The following is a 27,184-nucleotide window of genomic DNA, read 5'->3' on the forward strand; positions in this document are numbered from 1 at the left end:
CAGCTGGTTCAGCAGCTCTGTCTTCCCCAAAGAGTGAGCCACTCCACCACAGAGTGGCTGCGTGCTCACATCCAAGGGGTCAGAACTGACATGAGGAGGATCCCGGGGACCCAGAAAAGTATGCCCTGCCTGAAAGTCCTGCCTGGAGAGCCCAAGCACCAGCTCTAAAAGAGCTCCAACCGCTGCCTGGTAAGGGAACTCCTGGCCCCTCGTGGTGCATGGAGGGAGGGGAAGGAAGTTTATCCAAATATAAGCCCTCCCTGGGACTGAGGAAGGGAAAGGGGCCAGGCCTGGAATTTGCTGACCCCTTACTCTGTCCCTAGTCCTATTATAGAGTGATCCCCTTTTTAAATGGAGGAAGCTAAGCTTCAGGGAAAAGTTATACCGCCTCAAAAGAAGTGGCAGAGCCAAAATTAGAGTTCCTCCCATCCGACGCTCTGGCTTCAGCGCTTGCCTCTGTGCTGCCAGCCAGCCTAACCAGCAGACATGGGTCTCGCCTTGCACTTTACCTTCTGTAATTTTCTTGGGGAGGTCCCATGCTACCAAGTCCCTTTCTTACCTCAGCCTACTTCAGGCTCCACTCATGCTTTCCAAATGGCCTCTGTCTCTGTTGAAGTGACTGACGACCAGGAAACTGCCCAAGGAGGAAGCAGACTAGGGTGTGATATGTTTGGGCTTCACAATATTTATGCAATGCTAATTCTAGAACAGGAGCAGAAACTGCACATACTGGAGTTACTTCTGTTTCTTAGAGCCAGTCCAGGAGGAAAGTGCTATTAGCCCAGGTGATCCTGGTGACCCTAATGTCCTACGTTTGATCCTGTCTTCCTTGAGGCGATGCTAGTTAGTTCACACTCTGGGTTAGCAGCACGAGTCTATTACAAAGAACTTGATCTTAGAGTTCTCTCAGTCAGGGTGGGATTAGTGAGCTCCCCGTGGAAGACATGGAAAAGAGGAGAATGGAAAGTAATGTTTATGTAGTATTTTTTATTCCCATTTGTCAGATGGGAAAATAAAGGTCTAAAAGGTTATATGTGACTTGGATGTGTCTGAATCCAAAACACAAGCAAGTACAGAAGATATTTTAGCCCCAGGGAGACTCCTGGAATCTCTGCCTATGGTGTGCTCAGCAGATGCAGCCAGCCAGATGATTCCAGGCAGAACCTGAGGCGCTGCCCTGTCAATAACCTTTGAGGACGCTGCCCTCTTGTGGCTCTCTACTAAAAGATATTTGCAACACCTGTGTCAAAGCTGGCAGCCTGAGCCTCCACTTAGACTGGCGGATACATAAAGCTCCACTTAATGACTGGCTCCTTGGCTGCACGGTGAGATGGCACCAACCCCCAATTACCACCTGGGACTTAGAATGGGTGCAGCACTCCATCCCAGAAACAGGTTTGGCTTAAGGAGCAGGACCAAGTGTAGTTTAGCTTAGTTTGGGGAGCTAAGCATCTCCTCCAAGAAGCAGTACAAAGAATAGGGACCTGGGAAACATAGATTCAAGACATGCCCACTTAATAACTGTGTGGCCTCCACCGCATCCCCTCCTAAATCTGAGATTCCACTCCTGGACCAGATGACCGTGAAATTAACTGGCATCTAGCATCTAGCAGGCATGTAGAAGGCTTCTCACCTCTTTTCCTTTGTAATAAAGTGAGACGTGCTTGGCAGCCTAACAGAGCATGCAGGGCAGGAAGGCAATCACACTTTCCCTTCTAGCCTGGGAAAATCTTCCCAGAGTTTGAAGCCTCTTGGAAGCTTCATAGAATCAGTGGCCCATGCCTCAAAAATTTTCTCTTCTTAAGCCACTGGGAATACTCTACTCAATAGGATGCTTGGAGCTAAAACCTAGATGGTTCTCCAACTTACTTGATCAAAGACAGTTTCCTATAAGATGTGGGGAAATTAAGCAATATCCCTAAAAGAGGAGACAAGTTAGGACAGACTAGGAAGAAGCTGCAGATACCAAAAACTGGGGGAAGAGACTGAGTGGGAGTGCGTTAGAGAGTGGTGTAGATAACGTCCACTTCTCTGCCTTACAGCTAGAGGGTCTCTGACCGCCTATGTATGGCTGCCAAGTACAACACACCCCAAGAATCAAATGACTGTCTCTGTGACTTCTATCTTAGCACTGTCCCTTCCTCCCCCAGTAGAGTGGATCACTCACTTCCTAAATATGCTCCTACCTCTACTTCTGGTATAGAATGAATATATGACATAGGATGCCTCAAGTCACTACTTGCCTATCTTCTGCCCCACAAGGCAGGACCTATGGGGGTGCCTTGTGTGTCAGGTTCATGGGAGGAGCCTTTCAACTCATGAAACTTGTGCAGGGTCCATGGGAGCCACTCCATGGACCCTCTGCAACTTGAAGCTTGGGACAAAGGAAAGAACAAGGACTGGGTGAGGACTAAGGAAAGTAGGAATGTGATCACTGGTGGATTGATGCTACTAGTTTTTTATCCTGATATTTTTAAAATGAACTTCAAGCTGGGCTAGTTAGACCTCACTAGCCACATTGAATTTATAAGAAACTTTTTAAATTTTACTTTTTGTGGCACTGGGAATCAAATCCAGAGCCTTATGCAGGTCAGACAAGTGCTCTACCACCAGGCTGCATCCCTGCCATTAGCTAGTATTTTTGATGAGCAAGAAGGAAAGACCTGAGATGGAAAAACAGGACAGAGTGCAGAATTCTAGAAGTTTACATATGTGCAGCATTTTCCTTACTGATTTTGTAACAGTAAAAACTTTGGAAATAATTTAGTCTTTATAATTAACACACTGAAGGTATGCAAATACTAGCATGTTTAAATTATGAGATACCTCAAGGCCATTGGAAAGAATGAAGCCAATCTGGAAGAGCTGACTTGGAAAGGTGCTGCTAATTTTTGAGAAAAAGCATGTTCCTTGGTGCAGTGACTAAGGACTAAGGTCACCACGCTTGGATTCAACTCTGCCCTGCCCTTGTTAGATAACTCTGGGAATGTGTCCTGTCCCCTCAGAGCTTCAGTTTTCCTTTTTGTAAAATGAGAATAATAGTAACCACTTCAAAGAAGGGCAAAGATTTTAGAGGTGTTTAGCACAGGTAAATATGTATTAAGTATTCGATAAATGTATGATATGTGGGAAAGAATACATAATAAAAAACTGAATACTATCATCCTAATTTTTTCTTTATGTAAATATATATATATATATGTATGTATCCAGATAAAATAATTGTTAACGATAGATATCTTTGAGCTATGAGATTAGAGAGGAGAAATGGGGGAGGGACTTACATTTCCTTTGTTTTGTTTTTGTCTTTTTAAGTACATTTTATTTTTTTAAAGCAATTGTAGAGTCCCAGTAAAACTGAGCCCCTGCCCCCGCACACACATACAACTGTCTCACTGTTAACATCCCACATCAGAATGCTCCATCTGTTGCAGTCTGTGAACTCACACTGAGATATCATTGGGATTTACACTTTCATGTTTATTCATTTCTGTCTTGTTTTCTTGTTTTCATTTCTGTTGTGAGCAGGTACTGGTTTCGTAAGTAGCAGAATATTATTTAATGAATGGCTGGATCTGACCAAAGCTCTAGAATTTTCTAGATTCTAGTAAGTGGCCTGGTTTCCTGAGGTTACCAGGGAATGGCCCAGTTAGGGCGTGTCTAGAAGGGCATCTGAGCCTGAGAACCCCTGTTCTGCTGCCAGAAGCATAACCAGCCAGAGGCTGGCCTTCCTGGCTGCCTCCTGCTCTCTCAGCGGGACATTTGACAGTAGTTGCCGCATCTGAGGAGGCCAGGCCCTGACCATGCCTATCCCTATGTACCCATCAGTACAGGCCAGCCATGTGGTTGCAGCGCTCCCAGAATCAGGTCAGAAAGGTCATGAGGGCGGTGAATGCCTTCAGGCCAACAAAGGCTCAGTCCTGAAGCCAGTACTGAAAGAAAAGAGTACCTAGGAGAGTAAGGCAGCCCTCTCTGGGTTCAAAGTCACCTCTAGTATTCACTAGTATAGGATCCTCTCCATGACCCCCTGTTTCGTCTTCAGAAGACAGGACTAACCTGCCCACTGCACAAGGGAGCTATGAGGATAAAGCTAGAACACAACCTATTTCCTAGGCCTCAACTCTGAGATCAATAAAGAACAATGGGCTGGGGCTGGATGAATGTACAGTTAAGGGTGTCAAGACAAGATGCATGTAAGAACAGTCCTGAGGTTCTGCAATATGCAGGCCAGGCTACATTTCCTGGCTACAGGGCACCATTGTCTAATTAATGGCTCAGCCTTTATTTGGGGTGCATTTAAACAAACCTTATCCTCCATAATGATGTACTACATTCCTGAATGGCAGGCAGGGGGCAGAGGTTGTACTAAAAAGTGTGGAAGGATGGGGATTGTTCCCCGTGCATGTTGGGAAAATGTTGCTCCTGAGGACCCCAGGAAACAGTGGCCAGGCTGGCCGTAGGCGAGCACACGGTTTCTCTCCTGACTCCATGCCCCGTCTGTCTCCCCAGGTTGTTCTTACACGAGCCCCTCTTTGTGAACAGATCCTCAACATGAGCTACAGTCTCCACTTGATCTTCATGTGTCTGAGTCTCTTTACACAGAGGTGAGCGTTCCTACTTTCAAACGACCTTGGTCAAATCGCTTCGTGTATAACCACGGGGTGGGAGAGGTGGCAGCATTTCCTACTCACTTATGACCCAGTCGCTTCACTTCCCTAAGCACTGAACAATTATCACCTCCCTCATTTATTCCATGTACAGAGTGAACATTCCCAAAATTATAGGTAGATGAATCTCCTGTGTTTTCTGAGAAGACGCTTGCAGATTTCCCAAATTATTATGACATTTTGATTTATTTCAAATGGATAAAGCACAGAGATGCTAATTTACCAGCTGAAAATTAAGGTGTTCCCCTAGGAAAGTCACTGGGGGTAGACAGGCACAACACACATGCAAAGACAAGTTCAGTTTATGTCTACACATGTTTATTCACACATAAATGCAACAAAAACTATCTTCTTTTTCAGGATGTGTATCCAAGGGAACAAGTTAAACATGGAGGCCAGCAGAAATGACAAGCTCTCCCTGCCTGGCTTTGACAACCTCACAGCAGGATACAACAAATTCCTCAGGCCCAACTTTGGTGGTAGGTTATGCCTTGTGACCAACACGTTAATTCAAAAGGACAGGAGCAGAGACAAAATGCAGCAGAAGTTTCAGAGACTTCGGGAGGTTTTGGTTGATTCTATGCTGGTGATGATAATTAATGTCAATGATTTTTCATATTACTTTGAAGAAAGCACTTTGCCTCTCCACTTGCAAGATAAAAGCATACTCTCCCTGCTTGATGAGGTTGCAAGAGCTCCCAGCAATTTCTCACGGTCTTTCTTCTGCCCCACTGCCAGAGTCATTATTCATGAAACTCACTGTGCACCACTAGCACTACCTTGCCTGGTCTTCCAGCTTGCCCCCTCCCAGCTAACTCCCCTCAGTGCCACCTGGATGGCCCTTCTGGGTCTTTGGCCTGCTCAGAACACTTGCATGTGCCCCAGCATCCTTACCTAGAGTCCAAGTGTGTCGCGTGCTTCCCAGCCCAGCCCCTATTTGTCTGCCATTTTGCTCTTCCCCACCCCTCCCCCTCCGGTCCACAGTGTGCCTTGACTGGTCCCTGGCATTGCCCTTACAGAGGTTTGAATTCCTTTTTCAACTTGAGTTCCTGGGAAAATGGCCAATTTCCCTTCATGTCTCAGAGCAACAGCGATCTCCTCCAAGAAGTTCTCCCTGGTTCCTCCAGGACCCACCCTTTTCATCACACTTTATTTGGATCACACCTCCAAATCACTGTACTTTGTTTTATGATGGTCTCTGCTCTGGGCAGCAGACCTTGGAGGAATCTTGCTTCATTTACCTCACTCACCCAAGCAGAAGCTTCCTGCTTGACATACCAAGGTGTTAACTAATATTTGTTTAAAGAATGAGGCAAAGTTAAAGGGAATAAGCCCAGCTATCTACTTCATAACAGAAAGCAATAGAAAGAACTTTAGAATAAACCTGAGCTGGCTCCAGGTTCAATTGCTTGGCAAGTGCCTTAGGCTTGCTGAGCCTCAGTTTACCTTTCTGTAAATACGGAATCCCACCTCCCTCACAGGAAAGACCAAATGGTGTAAAGAGTGTAGGCACAAAGCACAGTGCCTGCCACGTCAGCAGGAGGCCTTCTACTTTCATCCCTTCTCCTTCCTGGCCCTCCCTACAGATGAGAAAATTCTCCCATCAGATCAAGGATTAGTGTCAGCCCAGGGCCACTGCAGGGCAGATGCTAGGAGGGTAACCTCTTCAAGATAGTTACTGGGATATGACGTCAAGAGTGAGGGAGGAGAGGTAAGCTGGGGAGCTCTCAGACCACAGTTTAGGTCTGACCTGTAGGGAAGGAGAGAGGGAAGAAAGGAAGGCTGAGTGGAAGTGTCATACACAGCAGTGCAGCTCTAGGAGAAAGTGTTCTTGGAAAGGCCACCTTGGGCCAAAGTGGCCCATCAGAGGACTCTAAGCTCTGTGCCTCTGGGAACAGGACTGCTTTAGTGTCCCTGCTGTGCTCAGGACATTCGTTGGCTGAGCCCATGGGGCAGCATGGCCTCAGAGCAAGGGTGCTGATAGATTCCAGAGCAGTTACACTACCTGGAGATCTGGGAGATGCATGGCCACAGAGTTAGGATTTGAGTTCTTAGGTCAAGAAATCCAGAGAACTTCCACAATCCCTCAGTTTCCCAGGCCCTGCTCAACACTAATGTCAAGCGGTGAATAACTGGGTTAGGTCCACTCGGCAATTGCTGTTGCCTCCCAAGCCTCAAACAATTAAGTCAGGACCCTGCTCTCTTTGTTTCTAGCCTCTTTAGCCAACAAGACACAGTCCTTGGGCAAGGAGGTCATGCTGAGAGCAGGGAGCCTGGAGTAGACCTAAGGGAATGTGAGGCCCAGGCCCGCCCTGGGGCAAAAACTGGGGCCCAGGGTCTTCAGTCTTGCTTGGTGCCTTTTTGGTACTCTACCTCCTAAAAGACCTCACATTTGCTTGGCAGCCAGGAGGCCCACAGAGGCACCATTACTCCCAAAACTGTACATTCAGCTTCTGGAGTGCCAAGCTCCTAAACACGCAAGACTTCTGTGGGATTATTAAGAGATCAGGTGGCACAGAACAAAGATTTGTAAGCAGGCAGTAAGGAACATGACCCAGGAGCTGATCTGACCTTCTTCCTAGGAAGAAGCTGCCCCCTGGTGGCACAGCTTACTTTCTAATGCCAGAAGAAAGGGCTAGCTCTGGTCAGAAAAAAACACCACCATAGTCAAGCCTGCATTAGACTATCTAGAAACACTCACACATGCACGCATACACGCATGTGCACACATGCACACAGTGGGACAGGGATCTTTTGTGTTTTCTCCTCTGTATTCTTCAGGGAGGCAACTGATTGAAAATGCATTGTATTCCAGGCACTTAAAATAGTTGCTATAGCTTCCAAAATCATGCCATCACAACAGGCCCTTATTTGAGTCTGTTTTGTTCTACTATAACAAGAATATAAGAACACTGGGAAATTTATGATGAATGAACATGTATTGGTTTGCAGTTCTAGAAGCTGAGAAGTCTGAGGTCAAGGTGCCAGCACCTGGCAACTGCCCTCTTGCTACACCATCACATGGCAGCCAGTGCCAAGGAAGAAAGTCAGAGACAGTAAGAGGGGGTAAACTCACCCTTTTGCAATGGTACCAGTCCTACCCATGAGGGAGGAGCCTTCACAATCTAATCACCTCTTTATACTGTTATAATGGCAACTAAATTTCAACCCAAGTTTGGGAGGAAACACACACTCAAACCATAGCAGCACAGGTAAGAAACTAGCACAGAGAGGTATAACAATCTGTTCAAGGTCACAAGGCTGTTCCGTAGGCAGCATGGGATTCAAACACCCATCTCAGACTCCAGCTCTGATTTGTAATGCTGCACATTGATGCTTAGAGGGGCAGAAAGCCTTTCAACACCTTGCAGTCTCTGACTGCTCTCGAAGAACCCCTCTTTCCCACCAAAGATTAGCAGTCAAATATCTTGTACAGTGATATTGGCTCTAAAACTCCATTTCCAAATTCCTACCTACATTCTATGGCTTGAGTTCTTTAGATTAACAATGAACTTGCTTTGTCCAATTCCTATCAAGCGGATGTTTCCAAACTTCCCTTGGTGGCCCACCTCTCCTCTTCCCACTTAATACATTGCCACAGTCCCCTGAGCACTGAGCGCTGTTGACCACAAGGGCATGCTATTGCATGTATTAATAGGGTAAGCAGAATAATGGCAAGGTTTATGAAAGACAGGGAGAATGCAAGGGAGATACGCTGACGGTAGGATACTGGAAGCCACATACTGGAAGGTAACATTTCGGAGCACTTTCTGGAGATGCTTCTGATACATTCCCGCTTGCTGCCACTCTGCAAAGATACTGTCACTCTCCTAGCCTCATTTCACCCTCTTTTTGATCCTATGATATCTTTACTATCATTCTCACTTGCAGGTGAGAAAACTGCTGCTCTGGAAGATTCGGTAATTTTTCCCGAATCACAGAGCCAAGGTGTGGCAGAGCTGTGCCTAAATTCACATGGTTCACACTCTGTGGCCTTTCTTCCATATCTTTGACCTAAAGAGGGACAAATGATCCTGGGCTGGCCTTGCTGAGCATCTGAGAATGGTGGCCATCACACTTTCATCTCCAGAGCTAAGACTGGTTCTCTGGAGTTTGATCCATTGACCAAGACTCAAGTGTTGAGGCCTAATAGTCTGTACACAGGCAGAGTTTCTGAAATTCTCAATGGTTTAGGGTTCCTGGAGAGTAAAGGAGGAGGAGGGAAGTGTCAGGAAGTCCACGAGAGCTCAACCATGAACAGCCTTCAAAATTTTCTTGTGGTAAATTTCCTTAGTCAAGGGGAGGGGAAAAAACATCTATCCACAATCATATTACCATATCTCAATCACAGGCAAGCATCACAGGAAATATTTTCCTTGGAAGAAGTAGCAAATACTTTATCATTGCATTCTTGAAAAAATGCACTAATTAATACTGGTGTGGTCTCTCTTCTGTATTATGACAACTTTGTATTTGTGCATATTTTTTCGTACAAAAAGGAGGCACACTCATGATTGCTCCTGAGAGGGGGAAACTAGAAATTAACCTTACTTTTTATAGTTTAGATTGTTTTCTAACAAGCAACTGTTACTTTCTAAAATTTTTCCCGACTGGGGATTGAACCCAGAGCTTTCACACTGAGCTACACCCCTAATGCTCTTTTATTTTTTATTTTGCAATAGAACCTTTCTGAGTCACTAATTTGCCTGGGCTGAGCTCAAACCTGAAGTCCTCCTGCTTCACCCTCCCAGAATGCTGCCATTACAAGTGTGTGCCACTGTGCCTGGGCTTACTTTTGCAATATTTAAGAGATTTGTTTTCCCAGTGTCCTGATGTATGCAGTGGCTGTGTGGTCCTAAGGGGAGGCAGAGGATTAAAATGGATGGGTGGGAAGAGAAAGACAGGTTTGTGTTTCTAGGTTGTCTTTCTGGTTTTTCTTCATTCTTAGGAGCACCGGTTCAGATAGCACTGACTCTGGACATCGCAAGTATTTCTAGTATTTCAGAGAGTAACATGGTATGTGTTGTCCTTTTGTCTCTCTCCTTGTGTTGAATGGGGATATACTTCATATCTACCCCCAAACAGAAAAGACTTACAGCCCTTCCCTAACTGAAGTAACAGAAGCTGGAGGCCCCTCCCCCAAATCAAGACAGTGGAAGATTCTTATAGAACAGGTTTTCTGCAACAAAGAAAACAAGGAAGAAAATAGACTCAAAGGCGGGGAGGCAAGAAACCAAAGAATGAAGTAGGGACATTTAGTGAGGACTAAAATCTGGGAAAACAGTAAAGATGTAGTGGGGAAGCCTGGTTCTCAGAGGGTCCTTTGAAGAGGGGAGGACACAAGAGGGGAAGACGAGCTGATGAAAGCTGTGATCCAGAGACTGCCTTGAGTGGTCCTCACTCATAAGACAACATATGGAAGATAAGGTCACACTGAAGGCCACTGGCAAAGAAGGCCCACTGTCCACTTCCAGTAAATTCTGGCTAAATGCACGTGAACCTCAGCAATTTTCTGTGGCCTTTGTGATCTCAGGCACCATGAGCTTGCATGGCTTGTAGGTCAAGGTCATGAACATGGGGCTGTCTTTGGGAAGTAGGAATTACTACCCATAATAAATAGAGCAGTCTATGCTCTTATTGCCATAGGCAACTACCCCAAGACTTAACTTTGTCTCTGTCTACAGTCACCCTTGTCTGTGTACCCCTGGCCTAAGTAGAAGTGGGGAGGGAAGTAACACATGGCTCTTTCTCTTCTACTTTTTGAGCCCCACCATCACCACCACTCATTCACTTCCACTCCCTTGCCTCCCCTTTAGGACTACACCGCCACCATATACCTCCGGCAACGCTGGACAGACCAGCGGCTGGTGTTTGAAGGCAACAAGAGCTTCACTCTGGATGCACGCCTTGTGGAGTTCCTGTGGGTGCCAGATACTTACATTGTGGAGTCAAAGAAGTCTTTCCTCCATGAAGTCACAGTTGGAAATAGGCTCATCCGCCTCTTCTCCAATGGCACGGTCCTATATGCACTCAGGTAAGCAGGTACCTGTGACTTTACGGCTGGAGGGGAAGCAGCTGGAATAAAAAGCATAGCTTGACTAGTTCTGACCCACACTAAAATCACCACTCTGAAGTCCATACTCATGCTCCTGCCCTTTTAGATCTTGTTCCCGTAACAGAAGGGCCCTGTTTCTATCCAGCCCAGCTCCATAGCATTCACTGTGCCAGGCACTGTGCTGAACTTTGAAGATACAGAGCTGAATAAAATGCATGCTGTCCTCAAGCACGTAGACATGTCATCAAAGGAAGTGCTGAGTGCTGGGGCCCAAGTTGGAAAGCAGGTTAGAGCTCTAGGGGTGATGTTATAAGATACTTCCACAAGATTCTGAGTCCGAAAGAATAGAAGGAAGTGATCAAGGGAAAAAGGAAGGGCACAGAGGATGAATGCAAAGAATTTTTCTTTCACGGAGCCCAGTGGATGGGATAACTCCAGAATGCACCTCTACTTATCTGAGTCATATTTGCACAAATCAAGGTGCGGTGCACTCACAGCCATAGGCTCCCTTGTACCCATCACCAAAGCCCTGAGGGCTAAAGTTCCTTCCATCTAATTGTTTATAGGGCCCATAGTTGGCTGGAACAGGAAAAGTGCTCCCTAGGTGCTACATGAGGCAGCCCACAGTGGAGCACTCATCCTGACAAAGGGAAACGCAAGCAGTGTGTACACTCATGCTCCCAGAGGCTAGGAGCCATTGATCTTTAATCCCAAGTAAAAGCCTGAAGTTACAAAGCAAGGGCAGAGCTAAGAATAAACAAAACTTCTGGACATAACACAGCAGCACTGGAGTTTGTAAAGAACAGTTCAGACCCCAAATCCTCTTTCAAGAAAGCTCCCTAGACCTCTCCTTTGACCCCCAACTCCAGCCAACATTAGTGTCCCCCTTCCCCATGTCCCAACAGCACATATGTGTATATGTGTGTACATGTGTGTCTGTCTGCATTACAGCACACAGTACAGTCAGTCGTGTGTAAAGGTTATGAATGATAGGTAACAGTTAACAGCCTGGCTCTGGAGTCAGATTTGGGTACAAATGCCTGCTGTGTCCTTAGAAGTTCTGTGGCTTTATACAAGGTCCTTGGCCCTCTGGGCCTCAATGTCTTCAGCAGTAAAATGGGAATAATAATATTTCATACCTTGTAGAGCTGTTCAAAGGTTTATGCATGTGACACACTTAGCCGAGAAACTGACTCACAGCAAATACTTAATAAAGTATCTCTGACATTTAGTTGAGCATACCTAGGTATTGAGCACTGTATTGTTCAGCTTTACTGTTGCTGAGACAAAATACCTGACAGCTGCAATTTATGAGAGAGGTTTACTTTGGCTTACAGTTTCAGTGGGTCTAGTCTATGGCTGGCTGGCCCCAACACAGAAATGACGTGGCAGTAGAGCATGGCAGAGAACAGCTGCTCACCTCAGGGCAGCTAGGAAGCAGAGAAAGAAAGAGGGAACTGGGCACAAGAATACACCTTTCCAGGTCATGCCACCAGTGAACTGCCCCCTCCAACCAGGCAGGACCCACCTCTATCTTAGTTACTTTTTCATTGCTGAGACAAAATACCCAACACCCACAGTTAAAGGAGCCAAGGTTATTTTACCTCAGAATTTGTAGAGGTTTCAGTTCATAGTCAGCTGGCTCCAACGCAGGGAAATTTTGCCTCTGAGTTGCCAGGCTTCCAATTTCCACCACTCTGGACCCAGCTTTTAACTGAGTCTCAGTGGTTTGTTGAGCATAGAAAACCTCTAAAATGCTTTGAATCTGGGCTCTAAGCTATGTATTTCTTTTTAAAAAAAATTTTAAAGAGAAAAAACATAACAAAATAACAACAAAGACGCAAACAAAACAACACAATAAAAATGATACAGAATTTCAAAACAAGATAATAGGAAATTAATAATGGTTATTATATTATATATTGTTATCTTCAACAAAGTTGCTCAGATAACCAGATGTAAGAATGCAAGACTAATCAAACAATTAAAGAGAATAAAAAATAACTTTAAAAAACATTAGAAACAATACAGAGCTTCACTAAACAAGATGGTAGGAATTCAACAATGGTTGTTATAGTGCATATTGTTGTCTTCAAATTAGTCGTTCAGATTACCAGATATAAGCATGCAAAATTGGTCAAAAAAAAAAAAAAGAGTCCAGGTGAAAATCCTTTTGGAGTGGTCCTTGGAAGATGATATATACTTTTGATAGTGTTCTTGTAATACCCTTTCTGAGCCCATTTTTTCTTTTCTTAGAATCACAACAACTGTTTCATGTAACATGGATCTGTCCAAATATCCCATGGACACACAGACATGCAAGTTGCAGCTGGAGAGCTGTGAGTATATATCCTACAGGTCCCTAGAAGTGATTTCCCAAGTGACTTGGATTTACGTATTCACTGAGTGTTCGATACCTTGTGATTTCTCTTTTTTAGTATTAATTCACAATGGATTCAGCCTTTCTGGCTGTACTTCAACACAAATTTAGATTTCTCTTGAAAAAGAACTTTCTAAGATTAGACCTTTTGGGACAGCCCATTATGCATTAGTATTAAATATACGTACCTACAAGTAGACAAGACAATCAAAGGAAATGATTAAAAGCAGTTAATGGTCTAGTCTAGGGGTCAGAAAACCACAGCTATGTACCAAATCCAGCCCATCACGTTTCTGTAAGTGAAGTTTTATTGGAGCGCCATCATGCCCACTGATTTACATACTGTCAGTGACTGCTGAAACACTGTAATTGCAGAGGTGAGTGACAGAGACTGTATGGCCCGTAAAGCCTAAAATATTAACTCTCTTTGCTGCACAGCTTTTAAAAATCTCTAATAAGCTAATTCCAGGTGAAATTCCAAGAAAGAATGATAGCATTTCCCAAACATATGTAACTATGGAATCTTGTTTTATGACTATTTCTATTTTATAGAAAACATCTTGATGAAAATGGATCTATATTTTGAAAGGGAAAGAAACTGCTAGGGAAAGGAGAAAAGAAAAAACAAAGGAAAAAATTATATATATACACAAGATAGCTAAGATAATTATACTACTAATTTCTATTGGTTTATTGAAAGAAACAGTTAATGCTTAATTTTTGACCAATTTTACATGCTTATATCTGGTAATCTGAACAACTACTTTGAAGAGAATAATATGCAATATAACAACCATTGTTAATTTCCTATCATCTTGTTTTAAAATTCTGTGTTGTTTTTAATGTTGTTTTCTTATTTTTTTATTCTCTGTAAAATATAGAAAAGAAAAAAAAAAAGAAAATGGATCTAGACTAGCACCTAATATTTAAACTTGTAATATTTTATTTATGCCATCTATCTGGCTACTCATCCTCAAAGGGTCTTTGATTCCAGGTGAGTTATTCATGAATCTATGAAGATATACTTATCTTCACCCACTGTCTTGGTTACTTTTCTCTCGTTGCTGAGACAAAATACCCAATACCCAAAATTAAAGAAGGAAAGGTTTACTTAACTCACAGTTTGTGGAAGTTTCAGTCCATACTCAGCTAGCTCCAAGACAGAGTGGCATATGGCACAGGGCAACAGTTCATGGTGGCGGAAAACAGCAAAGGCAGCAAGAGCAAAACAAGGAAAGAGTCGCAACTAGCAGGCTCTTTCCCTCTCTTTATATTGTATGCAAGCTATCCTCCCCAGAGTGGGTGTAGCACTCACACCCATAATCCCAGCATTGAACCATGGATAAATCATAAACTCTAGAAGCCTACCCCATGACTGCATGAGGCTTTGCGGGGACATCCAGACACAAACCATAACACCCACCCAGTCTTGCTCTACCAAAGTCAAATCAAACACAGGTCCCTACAAAAGCTGATGAAGAGGTCATGGACCTTTCGTCAGTGCCCTTTCCATTTGTCAACAGATGCACTCAAGGTTATCCTTTGAGTTCTAGAAAGCTTCAGAAGTGTTTGTCTTTTTTCCAGTGTAAGAACACTGTGGTTGCTGGGAAAACTTGCCTATTTATGACAGAGGAATTAGGGAAGCTAGTAGGGAAAAATTTCTAATAGTAGGTAACAAAATGTATTATAGCCTCTGTATGCTGTGGATCCAGTATCCTTAAACAGATGACCTTTCCTTTATCAACAGTGATGACAGCAACAGCACGTGTTCTTTTCCTGTAAATACTATGGCATCCATCTACCAGTTGCTTACTACCAGAGATGACTGAAAATCACACTGAATGTTTAAATTCTTTAAAAGTGTTACAGTAAGAAACACAGTGCCATTAATTGCCCTCAAAATACTTTCCCTCACTTTTAATATACTTATTCCATCATTCTTGCTGCTTTCTGAAGCAATTTCAGAAGTCTTCTTTTGTGAGCATCTTTACAAGGTGCGATGAAAAAGTAGGGTAAGAATGGCTTCTGAGTGCCATCCAACAGAAAGACGGTCTCACAAAAACATTACAGTGTGTCTTCATTCACCTTATGTACCACATCCAGTACCATGTGACTCCTGGCTCTTCCCTAAAGTCAAGATGACCATGAAGGGTAAACATTTTGAATTGATTTAGGACATGAATGTAGCTATCACAGCACAACTAAAGATATTCACTGAAAGAGCTTCTAGAACTGCTTCTGAAAGTGGCAAGACTTACTGAATAAATATGTTTGAGATGACAAAGGCTCTTTTGATGGGGATTAATGGCACTACATCTTCTACTGTAATAAAGTTTTGAAAATGTGAACATTCACTGTATTTTTAGATCACACCCCATGCTAGCCACTCCACTGGATGCTTTCCAAATACTCCTGAGATAATTTATGGTTATAAAAACTGATACTCATATGATTTACTTCGCACTTTCTCAAAGGGACCCAGTAAGTAAATAGCAACACTGGAACTGACATTCAAAGTAGTGCAAAGTTCAAAGATTCCCTAACTCAGCCCTTCCACTGGGCTGGAAAGTCATGCAAGGATTTTGTTTCAGTGGCTTGTTCGTGTTCTGAGCTATATATTTTTCCTGAGTATACTATAAAGACATTTTAAAGAGTAATATGGGGATAATGAAAAGCTTTTAATAACTACTTTCCAGTTTCTCTAGTGCCCATTTGTTATTATTTTCCCCAAATTGAGTAACTACATGATGCCTGGTTTGGATTTCCTAAATCCTGCCAGAATGTTAAACTGAATCACCATGTGATTTTTTTTACACAGTAGTCCCAAACATATTTGCATGTCAGTTCCTTTCCATCACTGAGGATCACAGCCAATGTTTTTTCCCTCATTTGTGTCCTAAGAAAAATATTTTGATTCATTCTAATAATCTGATTCTACATATTTTCCCACTAGAGTCTCTAGCAAGTCTGGGTGGGTAGTTGAGTTCCATCTCTCTGCCCCACTATTTGCATTCAATTTACCCATTTAATAACTGGGTGACTACTCTGTGTTGGATGCTGTGGAAGATGCTTGCAACACAAAGACAAAGATGATGTGCCAATCATCAAGAAGTCTCACGTCCCATAGAGGGTACAGGACTTAAATAATTATGAAAGAATAAGTGGGAACTTTAAAAAGTGACGGCCCTATGGAAGCTTAAGGGAGTTAGAGGTTTCCTAGAGGAAGCATCACTTGAGATCAGACATGAGGGATCAGTGGAAGTTGGCTGAGGGGACAAGAATAGAATGCAACTGGCTAAGGCATAGGAGCAAGAAGGAACACAGTAGAGATTAGAAAAGGCAAATAGAGGCTGAGAGTGTAGTTCAGTGATAGAGCACTTGCCTAGCAAGTGCCTTGAGTTCAATCCCTAGCACTACAATAAAAAAGATTGGAGAGTTGCGCACAAAGTAATCATTGATATCACAAACCTTCTAATCCTTAAAAGAAATCACTTGATAAATATAGTTTAGTACACCAATGCCAATATTTAGATAGTTTATGATGTGGAATTAAGGTTTACTCTAAATTGATGTGTGTCAATTAATTTCCTGGCATTGTTAAATAATCTCCTCTGTTTCTTACTAAGCCACTCTGAAATGTCCTTTATAGTTGGGCACCTCTAATAGGAAATAACAGCATAGATATAATTTGTTAACGTATCAAAGCATGGTTTGTTGGGGGGCTGCTGAGTCAAGCTCTGGAGATGATGGCACCCTGTACAAAAGGACACAAGTGAGAAACAGCAGAAAAGCGTGATATTATGAGGCAGAAACCATTTTTCAGAAGCAGGCATTTAATTAAAGATTCAGAAAGATTAATCATCTTATTCATTAAATGCACGCAGAAGCTTCTTGAAGCAATGCAGCTGTTTGGTGGCAGAATAAAAGTTGAGGTTATCAAAATAGAACTCATTTGAATCCCGCATAAAAAAAGTAATTGCCCTCCATGTGTTGTGACTGGGCTCATCTCAAATCCCAGGAGCAAGATTCTCCTGGAAACTTCAGCACTCTGCTTGCACAAATGTCATCCCAAATGAGCAGAAGAAGCTTTCACTGACTGTATATTAGCAGATATTTGGGTACAGAAACCTCACTAAGGGTTTTTCCACATGCCATCTCTAAAATAGAACTGATACTTTACTACAATTTCCTATATTCATTCACGGACAGAGGTTAGTAATGTAACAGTTGTGAGTCTCTACTAGTTGTAAAAACCAAGTATCCAAATAGAACATGTATGCCTAATTTTAATAGAGAATCTTCATTTATTTGGGATCCTGGCCCAGTTTAGACAGTAGCTTTGTACATTCTTGCATGCTTCCAAGGGAAAGGAGAGCTCACAATTTTTCCCTGAAAGTCCTCTAACAGCTTCTGCTTTATAGAAGGGGAAGATAACCCCTACTAGACCTTGGCTACCACAGACTGAAGCAGATGCTTAATTATATTTCTCAATAGCCATTGAAAATGAAAGCAGTATATTTTTCTATTTAGTATTACATATACTGTTGCCCATCCTTAGCTGTGTAACCTTGGATAACTAATCTCTCTGGACTTCAGTTTTCTTATCAGTGAAGTGGGAAACATAACAGCCTCTGGCTCAGTGAGTTGCTTTTTAAAAGAGGTTATTGAGGTATGGTTTACATATTACAAAATTCAGCCATTTGAAATATACAATTCAAAGACTTTTAGTAGACATACTGAGTTGTGAAGTCGTTTCCATGCTGCTGTAACATTCTCATCACCCCAGAGAAATCCCTTGTGCGTACTTACTATCACCCTCCTTCCCCCTCATCAGCTCCCAGGCACCACTAACGTACTTTTTGTCTGTGTTTGTCATTTCTGGACATTTCCTATAAATGCAATCAATACTGTGATCCTTTGCATCTAGATTTTCTCACTTACTAAAACATTTTCCAAGTTCATACATGGTGTAACATGACTTCATTCCTTTTTATTGCAATGTTATATTCCTTTGTGTGAAGACATACACACTTGTGCATCTGTGTATGTGTGTGTGTGTGTGTGTGTGTGGGTGGGTGTGTTCATGTTGATGAACAATTGATCTGTTAGTACTTTTTGGCTATTAGAGATAAAGCTGCTATGAAAACATTTAATGTGTACAAGTGTTTATATGATAAGGCTTTATTTCTTTTGGGCAGAAACATGAATGTGGAATTCTGGGTCAAATGGTAAATTTACGTTTCAGTTTGTAAGGAGCTGCCACACTGTCTTCCAGTGTGACTGTACCATTTCACATTCTTACCAGTGAAGTTCCACCTTCTCCATGTCCTCCCCACCAGTTACTGTCTGCCTTTTTTATAGCTATTCTGGTGAGTGTGAAGTGGTATCTTATTGTGGTTTTACTTTGACTTTTCCTAATGACTGATGATATTGAACATCTTTGTGTGTGCTGATGAACCATTCATATATCTTTTCAAAGAGATAGCTGAGAATTAAATGAAACGATAATGTTGTAAAGCACTTAGGAAGCAATTGCTTACTAAATGATAGATATTAAAATTGTTATCATCATTATCCATGGGCTTTGAGATTAAACTTTCCTAAGGAACCATGCTAGCTTTCTTACTTGCTTGTTATCCTGAGGAAAATATGCAATCCCTCTGAATCTGAGAGTTTTCGTGTGTGAAATGAGAAAGATATTATAGTTCCTCAATTCTAAGCACAGTATTTATTGAAAAATTACATTTAAGGAAAAAAATGCAAGGTCTTTTTTTATAGAGAGACTGTAAGATCTATCCCAATTTCAGAAAAAAAAATATCTATTTTAGACTTGAAGAAATACAGAAATGTCTACCTTGCAGATTTGCATACATAATAATGTAATGGGCAGTATGAAGGTTTCAGAAAAGGTAACTATTATTACTATTATCAACTACATTGTTAAAAATATTCAGAGATCTATCCAGCATGTATTTTGATAGATGTCAGTAGAGTGACTGCAGGATTTTTGTTTTGGTTTTTTATTTATACTAATGTGAGCATACTAATCCTAAACTCCCTGAAAACTCCGTCAAAGCTTACACTGCCCTGAGTACAGGCCTTTGTGTGTTCACTGGTATGTGTTCAAAGAATATCCCTTAAATAATGAAGGAGGCCACTTTTAAGGCTTATCACCCACCAACTTTAGACAATGTTTAACACACAACTAGTTCTCAATTGATGAACTAGGCAGGCAACTACACTCTGTATAGACATTGCAGTTGCACTTGAGAATTCATGCCAAGTTTTACATGGAATCACCTTTGCACTTAGCATTATCAGAGTAAAGCTCATACTACCTCCACATTGTAGCATGTTTCTGAACAATTCAATGTCCAACATCTTTGCACTTACCAGGGCACTGTTGTGTTTGTCAGGGGGGTATGATGGAAATGATGTAGAGTTCATCTGGCTGCGAGGGAATGACTCTGTGCGTGGGCTGGAAAACCTGAGACTTGCCCAGTACACCATACAACGCTATTTCACCCTAGTCACCAGGTCACAGCAAGAGACAGGTAACTTGTGTGACAAATTGTATAAAATTAAAGTAACTAAACCACGGTGGAGGGTCATACTCTGAATCAGAATTATCTCTTCATTTTACCTCTTTGTGGTCCAACAGCTCCTCAGTGGGGTGGAGTGGAGGGTAGGCCTGGGGTCTGCCCTTCTACCTACTCCACACCTGAGATTGAAATGGTCACCAAAGAGTAGACCTCTGGGACAGCTCTGGGCCTGCATTATTTCCTCCAGATAGTTGCTAATGACTATTCAAATTCTGCACCTCCTCTTGCACAAAATTCACTCACATTTCTAACTAGCACACTTGCTCTCTGCCACTGTGGAATCAAAATAAGAACAGAGCTCATGGTGAAGAAGACAGCATCAATTCCCAACAGGAGCATGAACACCTAATTACTGTAAGCTTGGCAGGAAGAATTACTTGTTCATGTTTTTTACCAGAGTTGGATCTTTTAGTCTTTAGTGGTTTTAGACAGGTATTTTGTAAATGATAAAGTTTCATAGAGAAGCAGTTGGCATTTTCTTCCCATTTCTCATGATAATATTTAAAGAATGCTTATCCTCAACAATATTTTTAGCCTGAAAAATTATCATGTATGTTAGTTGATCCTAGATGACATTAAAAGTCATACATATACCAAGATCATGAATAAAAATTAGAAACTGAAGACTATACATTGAAAAAGATCAAAAAGAAATGTGATTGTTTCTCCTTTTGTTATTTTCCTAAGTTTAAGCAATAAGTGTGTATTACACACTTATTTTACAATGGATGGATGAAGGAATACACTTTATTTTTAAAAAAAAAAAACAAGTTTGCAAATTGGATTTATGTTGCCATCGTTTACCAAATCTGAATTCCTAATTTTGATTTATGCAAAAAATTGCTTCAGATTACCAAATTATGTAATTGCAGGTAGCTCATACTTACTTTAGATACAAATGAGAGTTGTTATTTAATCAAATATTGGTTCTAAGTGTTTTGTGCAAAACTGAATTTTTCTTTTTGGTTTTTTGAGACAGGGTCTTACTATGTAGTTCAGGCTGGTCTTGAACTCACTGTGTAACCTGGGCTGATCTTGAACTCACAGCAATTCTCCTGCCTCAGCCTCCTGAGTGCTTGGATTATAGGCCTGAGCCACCATGCTCAGCTGAAAATTGACTTTCAAAATCAAAGTATTAAAGCAGAGACTATAGACCAGTAGAACATACCTGGACCAAAGAACAAAAGATATGGTTTTTAGTCTTGCTTCTAACATCAACTACAGGTCCTTATTCAAGTCATTAGGAACTCTCTGTGTCTCCATTTCTTCACCAATGGAGTAAAATCATAAGCGATCTCTGTGGAATCCCATCCAGCCCTGAAATTACACACTTTTGTTTTATATTTCTCTAGTAATGTTTCTGTAGATATTTAATGATATCCTAGCTTCCTTTACTCTTCTATTGTTCCCCTTCTCCCCCGAGCCAGGCTTCTGTTCCCAGAGGACGACCCCTTCACCATTCCACCCAGCCAGACAATGGCCACTACTGCTCTGTCTGCTGCCAGCTCACCTCCCGCTCCCAGAAACTCTGTGGGACCAGAGCTTGGCACTTGAAGCCATGGCACATGTTTGTGCTACAGTAGCCTATTTATCATGCACAATTATATTATCAATAAACCTCCATCACTTACATTATCCACATCTAGGATACATTGGTAGTTTCCCAAGGATGGCCCTAAAGTACCATAAAATCTGGTATACCTCTGAAATCATCAAAAATTAAGTTATATTTAATATGTCTACTAGGTCCATTCCACAATAATCTTGAAAAATGAAGAGTCTCAGGTAATCTTCATTAAGTAGATATTTATTACACAATTATTTTGTGAGTACAGAACTGTAAGATGCAGAGCTTGCCCCCACAAGTGAGACTCACTGTCTAGTGAGGCAGATACCAAGGAAATCCATGGATAACAAGGCTGTAGGAATCTTATGATAGGGAAGAACATGAAAAGAAGAACATGGATGAAGGGCAACACCCTGTAAATCCCATTCCATACAACAGCAAGGTCATCTGTGAAAACATAATGATAGACAGTTCCTATTTAACTAGATTTGGGGGGAATAACAGAGGGCTTAATATGAATATCGTACAGTTCAACATTCCATAGGAAACTACTATGCCACTGCGTGAACAGACATGATTTCACATGTCTTGTGTGTCCTCTCAGGAAATTATACACGATTGGTCTTGCAATTTGAGCTTCGAAGAAATGTCCTGTATTTCATTTTGGAAACCTATGTTCCTTCCACTTTCCTGGTGGTGCTATCCTGGATTTCATTTTGGATCTCTCTGGATTCAGTCCCTGCAAGAACCTGCATTGGTAAGCAGCTCAAATACGTGATTTCTAAGATCTGGGTTAGCAGGTGCTTATTTTATTTTTTTTTACACCATTATTTTCACGGATACCAACAGGAGGGCTCCAAGAGTTAGTTTCTTAAGAGATTCTTTTACAGAGAAAGCGAGACTACTTTAGGAGTAATGCATCTTAAAACTTGTTTTACTGTGGCACATAAAGGAGAATTTGGGACTGTATGGTCCATTGTGTTGTTTCCTCTATTGACTTCTCTAAGAAGAAGATAGAAGGTGAAACATTTAGAAAACTACATCGCCCATAACTATACAAAGTGGACAAATCAATCCTGGTCATTGATTTTTCAAAATGGGAGATTTTCCATCTCTGAGCCCTGTCTTTACCTTGTCAACTTCTGAATGGAGACACTTTGCCAGGTATTAGAGAAGGGTTAACTAGCCACTGATGTGTGAACATTTCCTGCCTGTCTTCCCAGGAGTGACCACTGTGTTATCGATGACTACCCTGATGATTGGGTCCCGCACCTCTCTTCCCAACACCAACTGCTTCATAAAGGCCATTGACGTGTACCTGGGGATCTGCTTTAGCTTCGTGTTTGGAGCCTTGTTGGAATACGCAGTTGCTCACTACAGTTCCTTACAGCAGATGGCAGCCAAAGATAGGGTAAGAATGTTTAGGACCCTGTCTGTCATTCATCACTTGTGCTAGGTGCTGAACGTGCTAGGTGCTGAATCACCGTTCCCCCAGTGATTCACTTTGTTCTGGGGAGTCTCATCTTTGTTCAGCTGGGTACATCTGGAAGCCATGGTATCCCTTGAAAAAGGCCATTTTTTTTCACCAAATACAATGAAAATTAATACATTTAATTTTCTGGCAGAAAATAGCTGTTACCTACATAAAAGTATAACCACATGAATAAGTATCCATGAAAAATCCACTATTAAATCAAACATGATCGGCTGTTTACAAGTTTCAGATTAATACATAATTTCTATTTAATTCTTTTGTTACATTCTATATTCTTCATAAAGATTTATCAAAAACTGTATGAAAAAAATTAAATTGTGAAGTTTCTCAACCAGCACATTCCTTCACTTGTTGGGAGACTCTCATTATGTAAAGGTGAAGCATCATGGTCCAGCTTTCTGACCAAGATAGTGGTTATTATTTGTTGAGCATTTACATGCACCAGACATAGTAACAAGTCTTTTACAAATATTATGCCCATTTTAGATGCTCATAACAACCCAGTGAAGTTATTTCCATTTTCTCAGTTGTAGAATTTGAGGAACAAGAGGGTAAGTAAGATAGATCCAGGCATGGTGGCACATGCCTGTAATCCCAGCACTCAGGAGGCTGAGGCAGGAGGACTGTTATGAGTTTAAGGCCAGCCTGGGATACAAAGTGAGCTCAAGACCAGCCTGAACTGCATAGCGAGAACCTGTCTTAAAAAGACAAAAAAAAAAAAAGAGAGAGAGAGAGAGATAGTTCTGGGATTCCAACCTAAAACTTCTTGGCTCCAAACCCTGAAACTTTATTCCTTCTTACAAGGACCAATGGGCCATCCTCTTACCCATTACACTTTGTAGCCCTGGGGTTACTTGGAAGCCAAATGTGATAGATATTAGCACACTAAAGCTCAAACTAACAAGGAAGAAAATGATAGGGACTCAATGCCGGATAGGTTCCCAGTTTTAGCAACGTGCTGGGACTATACTGGGTCTAATAGCAAGGAAATAAGAGATCAGAATGGTCTAAAACGTTGCTTTTTCCCTTGTGCTTGGCTGTTGTGAACAATGTTTCACACAGTCTTATTACCCAAGCACCAAAGGCATGTGACCATGTGAACCAGCTGAAAAAGAAAATGGATTTTATTTATTTACTCCCTATAGGCTCCCTTAGGCAGAAGAAAGAAGTTTAATTACACCCCAAATCTATATTTACTATATTGTCAAGAGGGGGTTTAGAGAACTGCTAAGATCCTCTGCTGAAGACTCCAAGAAACCCTTATCTTGCTGTGTGTAGAATAGTTGGGGGACTGTGGAGTACTTGCCATATCCTAAATACCTACCAAAGTCTGTTTTAGTCCACCCAACAGCAGAATGAAATGGGTACAATTATTATCCTCATTTAACTATTCGGAGAAGCAAACTAAGTCATCCAACACCCCATTCCTGATAAATAGCCTGACCAAAAGTCTGAACCACATTCTTTCCAACTTTATCACACTTTCCACATTGTGTGTCGCCTCCATCATGCTGGAGAATGGCAACTCCCTAGAATCCCAGGGATATCCCTATGCCTATTTGTGAGTCAAAGCCCTCAAGACACAGCTGATTTCTATTCTCTCTCATAATCAGTTACTCCCTTCTTTCTGGAATGGAATAGAGCGTCACCAAATACCTACTAAATGCTTTATATAATTTATACCACTTACTCTTTTCATCAATCTCTTGAGGTGGGTATTAATATCATCATTTTGCAGGCAAGGAAAGCAATTGTTAAAAGGATTAAGGTGACTTGATTTTCACAAAAGTGAGACCAGGTAGGATTAAAGCCAACTTTGCAACCTGAGCATTTGCTATTTAGCACACTGTTCTGCAGGGAGGGCGGTAGTTATTCTCTCCATCTTACTTGCTGGGGCCTTACAGATAGGTGCCTACAAACAGCATAACAGGACTCCTAAGTATGACTTACTAGGTTGTTCTTGAGATTCTCAATGTTACCCTTTATTAAACCTAATTACTCAATACTTAGGCCTCTAAACTTTTCATTAGCTCATTACATAGTTATTTATTTTGCCAAGTCAAGTCTTCCAAGCTAATTACACTGTCTACGGACTAGGGGAAAGTGAAAGAAGCAGAAGAAGTCAATATTACTAACATCATCAACAGCTCCATCTCCAGCTTTAAACGGAAGATCAGCTTTGCCACCATTGAAATTTCTGGTGATAACGTTGACTATAGCAACTTGACAATGAAAACCAGTGACAAGTTCAAGTTTGTCTTCAGAGAAAAAATGGGCAGGATTGTTGACTACTTCACAATTCAAAACCCCAGCAATGTTGATCGATATTCTAAACTCCTGTTTCCTTTGATTTTTATGTTAGCCAATGTATTTTACTGGGCATACTACATGTACTTTTGAAGTGATATTGGACTTTTGCATGCCATAGATCTTCAGCACAACAAGGTAATTATGTAAATTGTATTTTAGGTCAAGTGTACACTACAGACTAATGGTGCTACCAGTGGCTAAAATAATATCAAAGCATTTTTCCACAAAGAATGAACTTGCAACCATTAGAAATTCTAAGTTTGTGTAGAAGTCTTAGCACTATAGAGTTTTGTAATAGAAGCATCAGCCTAATCCTCTTTCACCTTTATGAAGGACATCCTCATGGATCCCAGGGCTACAAATATACTCCGGGGCGACTGTCTGCTCAGTGGGGCTCCCTGGTCAGCATTTATTTCACATAAAATATGAGAAGGAGGACACTACATCTATTGAGTATTCCTCATGTGTCAAAGGTTATTTCTAAATCATACATGAGCCACTCAAAGTAGTCATACAAATTATTTACTGAAACTCTAGAGTGCTTATAAAATTCATTATTGTCTATTTAGGGAGCAACATTTCTAGTTTTTGTTTTTAATTAAAATGGGATGTGTGTTTGTGTCAATTCACTGACACTCAGCTCAATACCAGAATGAGTTTTTAATAAGGAGCATTATTTAACACCACAGCAGAATTGCCTTCAAGTTCCAATCAGTCCTATCACTGACAAATCAAATGTAAGTGAATAAAAAGTTAGTGGACCAATAATTATTCTAAAACATAAATCCCTTGTTTCTAATATATAATAGATTCCCAAGACTGGAAGGACTCTGAGACTTTATTTCTCTTTGCTATTATGTGTACATTAGTAGTAAACAATGAAAAATCCTTTTTCCCACATCAGGAATGGGAATGGAAGAATTTTTTTCATTTATTCTAAGAGTCATAATATGGACTGCTGCCATGAAGACTTACAGGATCGCATTCATTTTCTACCTTTACTCACATACTGGTGAGGTACTAAAGGAACCAGGTGGACACAGCCAAGGGTCCGGTGCTATTCTGCCATTTCAGATATTCTAACACAGAGAAACTTTTGTCCAGCAGCAAATTCCCTGCATCCTTGGAACTTTAATTGGAACTTTAATCCTATGCCCTAATGACCAAGAATGATGCCTATTAGAGAACAAGCTGCAGGTCCCAGGTAAAAGTGGCTTAACTCAAGTAGATTTGGCCTTTCTCAGATGCTCAGTTCTTCTGACTGGACGACTACTCTAACTGCCTCATCTTGCATGAGGAGGAGAATACTGGCCCCGAGCGCTAATGTTCTGAATAATAGTGGGACAGAACCTATGCACAGGCTGCCCATGAGCTGCCTTCTGTAAATCTAGCAGTTTCATCCTAATAGGAGTTTGTCTCTCCCTCTGCTTCATGGCCAACCTCAGCCAAAAGCACCAGAAGTGGTAATTTGTGAGTGTGCCAGGGAAAGGCTTCTTTTTCAGCCTCAATTATTTTAAAGGATATCACTCTCTTCAATTCTTTGTTTCCTTTTCTAATAGATTCCCCGGTTTACCCTTCCTTTCAGAAGTAAGCCACAGCTTTAAAAGATCATTTATTTTCCTTAATTTCCCATATCCATGGGCCCTCATCCTTTTTGCCATTATATTTATCACAATTCAGTTTCTGTGGGTTTGATCACTTGACCTTTTAACACAATGTTTATAATGGGAAGTGGGATTAAAAGAGGTGGAATGTGGTTGAATGGTTCAATTATATTTGTGATTTTTTTTAAAGTTTAAAAATATGCATGCTATGAAACCTCATTTAAGCTATCATGTAAGGATAACTATGAAGTTATAAAACTGTGAAATAAATACACCCTTATTAGCTATTCATTATATCAAGTAATCATCTATTGTAACATGTGTAATAATGGCTCAGTAGAAAAGTATGCACTATGTGCAAACTTCTCCATCCTCATGTTCCTTCATCCCAGACAACACACACACACACACACACACACATACATACACGAACTCATTTATTCGCTCTTGTTTCCTACACAGGAAATAGTAAATACAGAAGACACAGGTAATGTTTTTCTTTGA

General features: G+C 41.4%; 1 protein-coding gene across 1 annotated transcript; it reads left to right on the forward strand.

Annotated features, from left to right (window-relative positions):
* Gabrp (gamma-aminobutyric acid (GABA) A receptor, pi) lies at positions 1 to 27,184 on the forward strand. The gene is made up of 10 exons (XM_005376322.2): positions 1 to 189; positions 4,510 to 4,604; positions 5,028 to 5,146; positions 9,616 to 9,683; positions 10,484 to 10,701; positions 12,979 to 13,061; positions 19,519 to 19,656; positions 21,876 to 22,028; positions 22,495 to 22,682; positions 24,864 to 27,184. Exons 2-10 carry the CDS (start codon positions 4,552 to 4,554, stop codon positions 25,164 to 25,166), a joined length of 1,323 nt encoding a protein of 440 aa, XP_005376379.1. The 5' UTR covers positions 1 to 189; positions 4,510 to 4,551; the 3' UTR covers positions 25,167 to 27,184.

This window comes from Chinchilla lanigera, unplaced genomic scaffold (genome assembly GCF_000276665.1).
Source record: "Chinchilla lanigera isolate Chin_1 unplaced genomic scaffold, ChiLan1.0 scaffold00007, whole genome shotgun sequence".
NCBI classification, from domain to species: Eukaryota; Metazoa; Chordata; class Mammalia; order Rodentia; family Chinchillidae; genus Chinchilla; species Chinchilla lanigera.